Below are 6,980 nucleotides of genomic sequence, written 5' to 3' on the forward strand. Positions count from 1 at the left end.
ATCAAGAAACAGAAATTCCAAAAAAAAAAAAATATCTCCAGAAGGTTCCCTGGAGGTTCCTGAGGTACATGTGGCCTGAAATAAACAAATCTCTCTGAGTTTGGGCCAATCAGTAGCTAAAGAGCCCAGGTACCCTGCTCATTCCCACAGACAAATATGTCTTTCATAACCTGATTGAGGAATTCACAGGTTAGGGATATCTCATATTCTCCCATGAGAATGCCCAGAATTCCTGACAAAGACCAGAGTCAGAGACTGTAAGCACAGATCAGAATTTTATGAGTCCCCAAAGTCCATCCTCAGCAGGTAACCTTTCTACAAATAGTATGTCTTAAACAATTTTACAATTTGGTTCCATTTTACTGTTTTTCCTCAGAATGTACTCAGTCAAGGTATAACTAGGGTTATCAGGCTGATCTCATTATAATCTGTTGTTGAAAATGATTACAGCCTTAAGGGTTTGGAAGTAGAAGAACCTTAGCTTTTGATATAGAACTTCTTTTGAAAAATAATATATGAATAAAACTTTAAAAAGTATTTTCAGTAGATTAAGAATTTTTCATGTGAACCACTTTGTGTTTCTTAATTATAAATTTAATTTCATTAAATGTTACTCACTATTGTCTCTGTTTTCCTATTTGATATCTGAAAATCCATCCCCATATTTACTATGAAGCCTCACACAGGGTAATGATATGCACATGTATTTTCAACACAGAAATTCAATTTTCTTTTATTACTATATGGTATATAATTATATCAAATCATACACTATAAATGGTTTTATTAAGAAAACATTTTTCTACCAAGCTGTCTCTTGAGAGCCCCCTTAATCTCATTGTTCCTGAGACTGTATATGAGAGGGTTCAACATGGGGATCACCACCATGTAGAACACAGACACTACCTTGTTCTGGTCAGTGGAGTAGCTAGACTTGGGCATTACATAAATGAATGTAATGGTCCCATAGAACAGAGTGACTGCAGCAAGGTGGGAGGTGCAGGTGGAGAAGGCCTTGTGGCGGCCCTCGGTGGAGCGCATCTTCAGGATAGTGATGAGAATGTAGACATAGGAGATGGCTATGATAAAAACTGTGACCACAATGATAGATCCAGCAGAAAATGAGGGGACTACTGCAGGGATACTGACATCAGAACAGGAAAGTTTAACTAATGGAGCAAAATCACAGAAAAAATGATTGACTCGATTAGGTCCACAGAAGATTAAAGAAAAGAAGGAAATAGTAAAAGAAGAAGCATTGAGAAAACCACCTACATAAGCCACAGAGAATAGCTGGACACAGACTTGTGTGGACATTTTGGTTGAATAAAGCAGTGGGTTGCAGATTGCTACAAAGCGATCATATGCCATGGCAGCCAGAAGGAAGCACTCAACTGTCCCAAAGAAAACGGCTGAACCAAGTTGGATGGCACATCCAACACAGGAGATTGTATTTCTCTCCACCAGGAAGTTTACAAGCATATTGGGTGTGACAGAGGATGAGTAGCCTATGTCAGCCAATGCCAAGTGGCTCAGGAAAAAGTACATAGGATGATGGAGCTGAGAAGAGATTCTGATAAGAATGATTGTGCTGAGATTGCCAAATACAGTCACTAGATAGATGCATAGGATGACCACAAAGAGGATGACCCGAAGGGTAGGATTATCTGTTAAGCCCAATAAAATGAACTCTGTCACTGTAGTGTGGTTCCCATCTACCAGGGAATTCATGAGACAATGTAGCCAGTATCAAAAAAGATCGGTGATGAAAAACTTTTCTTAAAGAAGTTTCATGGCTTCATTTTCATTAATACACCTATGGGAAGACATTATAAATAAATATATCATTCAAGTATTATTACATATTAATGTGTAACCACACACACACACACACACACACATGTATATAGACAGAAACACCAACTGACCCACTGCTGGAGAGTCAATTCTGACTCATAGTGACCCTGTAGAACAGAGTACAGTTGTCCCAGGAAGTTTCCAAGGCTGTAAATCTTGATGGGAGGAGACCACCAGATCCTTTTCCGTGGGGTGTGGCTGGTGCTTAACCACTGTGGCACCAAAGCTCTGTGCATAAACACCAGAAAACTCATCATATGACGCTTTCCTATCTATATTATATTTTTTCCAAAAATGCATTTAAAGATGTTTTAAAGCCAAAGAATAACAAAATTAAAATGGATTAGAATAATAAAAAAGGAATGGTGAGTACAATAACCTAGAAAAAGATAGGTTTTGTAATGAAAATTTGAGAAAAAGCTACTATATATTATAAGTTTAGTAAATGATAATGTTGTTGTTGTTGTTATGTGCCGTCGAGTCAGCCCTGACTCACAGCGACCCCTCCTTGGGTTTCCGGGGCAGTATCACTACAGAAGTAGGATTGCCCAACCTTCCTTCCGAGGAGTGGCTGGTGGGTTTGAACCGCCAGCCTTCTGGTGAGCAGTCAAGTGCCTTAGCCACTATGCTACCAGAGCCCCCAGTAAATGATAATAGGGCTATAAATTATATATAGATAGATAGATAGTTCCATTTTATTTTCTATGGAATAATAGTAAGTAATTATTATTTTATAGATGAGGAAACTGAGTCTGAAGGAGATTATGTAACACAAGGTTATATAGCAAGTGTGGAGTCAAAATATGAATCCCAGGGACTCTGACATTTCTTTAGTAACTATAGTATAAATGAAGGAGCTCTAGTGGTGTAGTGGGTAAGGAATTTGACTGCTACCCAGAAGGTCACCAGTTCAAACCCACCAGCTGCTCGGCAGAAGGAAGACTGGGTGATCTACTTCCATAAAGATTTACAGCCTCAGAAACCCAGTGAGGGTCACTATGAGTCACAAATGACTCAAAGACAGTGAGTTTTTTTTTTTTTTTTTGGTTATAGTATAAATGAAGTTAAATAATACTTACCTTGAAGTCTGATATACTTGCCAGTAGATAAATATTAGATTATCCTTTAAGATTGTTGGCAGCTAACATGTAAGGTAGAGACTAGTTAACTATATATTTTACAACATTTTATCAGTTAAATAAAATCATTTTTAAAAAGAGGAAACAGATCACACTCTCTTTAATGACTCACCCCATCAGAGAGCAATCTAAATCTATAAATAAAAACTACACAGAAACATTCTCTTCCCTCTGTGAAGGCTTCTGTCTCATTCTACTTCCCTCTGCTCTCCTTTCACCTCCAGTAAGTCCTGATTCAGGAACCCAAGAACTTCTGGAGATTTTTTTTTCCTCAGTATCCCCTTCCCTCTGGAGAATTAAAGAATTAAGGAAATGTAGCTGTCCCTTAACGTCTGGCAAGGGGGCATGTTACAAAAGAAAAAATAAAAACAAAGATAATTGCTCCACAAAACAGTACAGAAAGCAATTTCAAATTAGGGATAAATGGAGTCATCTATTAGGAGCTCTGGTGTTGTAGTGGTTAAGGCATTTGGCTGCTAACAACACAAAGGTCAGTGGTTCAAACCCCCCAGCTGTACCAAGGAAGAAAGATGAGGAAGTCTGCTTCTGTAAAGATTTACAGCCTTGGAAACCCAAATGGGGTTCACTGTGAGTTGGAATCAACTCTACGGCAGTGAGTTTGATTTGGAGTTTGGAATCATCTACTATAAGTTTATAAATTTTTAAATTTTTGTAATTAAAATATTGTCTCATCAAGTACAGGTAGTCCCCAACTTCAGCAGAGTTCTATTCTGACAGCTCAAGCATAAATTGGTTTTGATAAAAGTCAAATACTTTTTTTTTTTTTTAGTTTACATAAACTGCTATATGGCAGTGTTTTGAACAGTAAATCATAACATTGAACATCTGTTAGTAAATATCTAAGAATGATACATCACCAAATTACGTGCTGCAATTTTGCATGTGGTCCATATTACTAATAAGAAGATGATGAAAAAAAAAAAAAGATGGTTGTAGTTGTAAATATAGTTTGTCCTAACTCTAATATGTTGTAAGTCAAGGCTACCTGTAGTTTAAAATATCACTATGCAAAACACAATATGATTAGTAATCAGGACACAATTAAAGTACATTTATTCAAACAAATAAAACATTTCCTACTCTAATATTTTTTATAATTTGAGTATTAGAATGAAATTATATTATTTTTAACATAATATACGGCTGAATAAAGTATAACCTAAAAATTTAAGAAGTTTACCCCAGATCACCCAGCTAGTGGCTAGGTTGGCCCACATCTCCAAATTTATATCTTGAGCTTTGTCTAATATTAAAACATTCAGACCCATAAACAAAGTAACTTTTTCTGCACCAAGGTATTTGGGGAGTATATCTGAGCAAGAAAATTGATTTGCACTATGGCTAAGTAGATACGTTTGAACAACTTTATGAGTGTCTGTTCATATGAAATCCTGGTAACTTTGATTATCCCTTTTTATTCACATGTTACTGATTGTGGAAACAGTAATTCAGTAAAAGTTTCTTACTAGCTGATTGCTTGATTACATCTACCACGTTTCCCAGCCTTGGCTTGTGAGTACAGACAACCTGAGAGAGTATTCTCAAATAATAATGAAAACCAATACATCAGATTCATAAACCAAACAATATTCTTACCTCATGGAATAAGAACTCACTAATCTTTCAGTAACAATTCTAATGTGACTGTGGATATATAGCTGTCTTTTATTATTTTTTGCCTTTGGGAATAAATCTCTGAAGATTCTAGAGATTCAAATTTGAATTGAAAAGCACCACAGAGCATTATCATGCTCTGGATTGGATACTGAACATTTAGTTCACACCAGATTCTGTGAATTCTCAAGTGGTCAATTATTCTTTTGTTTCTCCATAGATGTCCATGCATAGTCCTGTAACTTTAATAATTATTGAGATTGTTGTTGTTAGGTGCCATTGAGTTGGCTCCAACTCACAGTGACCTTATGCACAACAGAATGGAACACTGCCCAGTCCTGTGCCAGCCTCACAACCCTTGCTATACCTGAGCCCATCGTTGTAGCCACTGTGTCAGTCTATCTCATTGAGGGCCTTCCCCTTTTTTGCTGACCCTCCGCTTTACTAAGCACGATTTACTTCTCCAGAGAATGGTCCCTTCTGACAACATGACCAAAGTAGGTGAGATGAAGTCTGGCCATTCTCACTTCCAAGAAGCATTCAGGCTGTACTTCTTCCAGGGAAGATTTGTTAGGTTTTTTGGCAGTCCATGGTACTTTCAGTACTTTTCACCAACATCACAACTCAAAAGCGTCAACTTTTCTTCAGGCTTTCTTATTGAGGAGTATAATATAAATTGTTATACCTAAATATATCAAAATATTTTGCTATTTTTGATTAAGGTATAATCAGTACTAAACTTCAGATATAAAAATGTACCTTAGCTTTATCCATTCTATGTTATGCACTGATAAGTACTTTTCATTGATATCTATAACACAAGTCATTAAGTACTTTGCGGAATATGAGGTGGAACTTATTTTCAAGTTGAATTGTAAATAACAAGAATTTTCAAGATATGTACAATAATTATTATACCAAAAGTTAGAAAATACATATCTTGAAAATTATATAAATAGAGAACTAAAGTATAAAAAGAAATTTGGGGAACATACAGATAATAGCCTTTCACTCACCTTGTGCTTGTGGGTGGTTCCAACTCACACTGTCAGTTTCCCACTTCAAGTGTTAACCACTAAATTCTTCTCTCTAATGCCCCAGGCCTTCTCTGAAGCCTAAGACTTTCTGTAGAGCCACTAGCAGCCTACTCATCCCACATGAAAGGACAGTCAACATATGGGGACAGTTAAAGCCCTTAAGAGCAATCCATAACCAATGGTGGCTATAATTCAGTGCATAAACATCCTTCCTGAGACTTCCAACAAGGTGGCAAACTATATGGGCAAGCTACCCAGACCCTCTACAACAATTACATAGAAATCAAATGAAGCAGATAAACTGATAATCCAGGAACCCTGACTTTCAAAGGAAAGGATACAGAAGTGGATCATATACTGACTAGAAGAAAGTGATTGAAAACAGTGAAAAAGGAGAGACAAACAGAGTGGTGAATTGCCAGCTGGCCTGATACAGTGTGTCAGGCTATTTTGGAAATTTTCAGGTAATGTTTCACTTAGGGCAGCAAACTGATAATTGACTCTACTCACCCAGGACTGCACAAGCGCTCACACCAGTAGCTACTGACCAGAAATGTGCAATCTTCCACCTTCACTCACCTTCTAAACAAGCAGGAAGTTTGCTCCAAACTGCATGTCCTGTCCCCAGATGCTTTCTAGGCTGGCAGAAACTCCATCCTGTACTAAACACCTTGCACCCAACCACCCCCTAGGGTAGCAGAAACTCCTTCCAGCAACAGACACCCTGTCTATAGCCACCTTGTAAGCTGGCAAGAACTTCTTCCAGTACCAGGTTCCCTGACAGCAGGAACTATCTTGAACCAGGTGTCTAGCACCCCGTGGCCTCCTTGGATGGCAGAGCATGCCATCTTGTACCAGGTGTCCTGCTCCTTGCTACCTCCTCAGGTATAAGGAACACCACTCAGGTGCCATGCTCCCACAATTTTCTCCTTTCCTATGTTTTATTGTTCTTTGTATATTTTTTTCCTTTTTTTTTTTTTTTTTTTAAAAATCCCAGCTGGTGTAAGGTAGCAACCATGCCCACACTGCTCAGCTACACTCACACTTCCTGGAGCCCCACCCATTGGGCAATGACCACTACCTGCTACTGCACCACCTGATCAATGTTTGATGGGCACCCAAAGCCATCCCAGGCCACCCTAAACTGTGCTACATGAACAGCAAACAGATAACTCTGCACACACTCCCATCCTATATAACACCCCCTAGAAGACAGGTGGTGAGTGCATAAGTACTCACACTATTGGGAAGAATACCAAACTCACTCTATTCACTCATATATATCAAAGTAAAATTAAAAAAAAAAAAAAAG

General features: G+C 37.9%; 1 protein-coding gene across 1 annotated transcript in view; it reads right to left on the bottom strand.

The window, feature by feature from the left end:
• Positions 1–786: 786 nt before the first annotated feature.
• The window catches only part of LOC103208962 (olfactory receptor 502), a 9,356-nt gene continuing 3,162 nt past the window's right edge, over positions 787–6,980 (bottom strand). Inside the window, exon 2 of the mRNA XM_007954731.1 lies at positions 787–1,715. Coding sequence (XP_007952922.1) covers positions 787–1,548 — 762 coding nt within the window. The 5' untranslated portion in view covers positions 1,549–1,715. The remainder of the gene's footprint in view (positions 1,716–6,980) is intronic.

This window comes from Orycteropus afer, unplaced genomic scaffold (assembly GCF_000298275.1).
Source record: "Orycteropus afer afer isolate SDZICR_OR568_19922 unplaced genomic scaffold, OryAfe1.0 scaffold00014, whole genome shotgun sequence".
NCBI lineage: Eukaryota > Metazoa > Chordata > Mammalia > Tubulidentata > Orycteropodidae > Orycteropus > Orycteropus afer.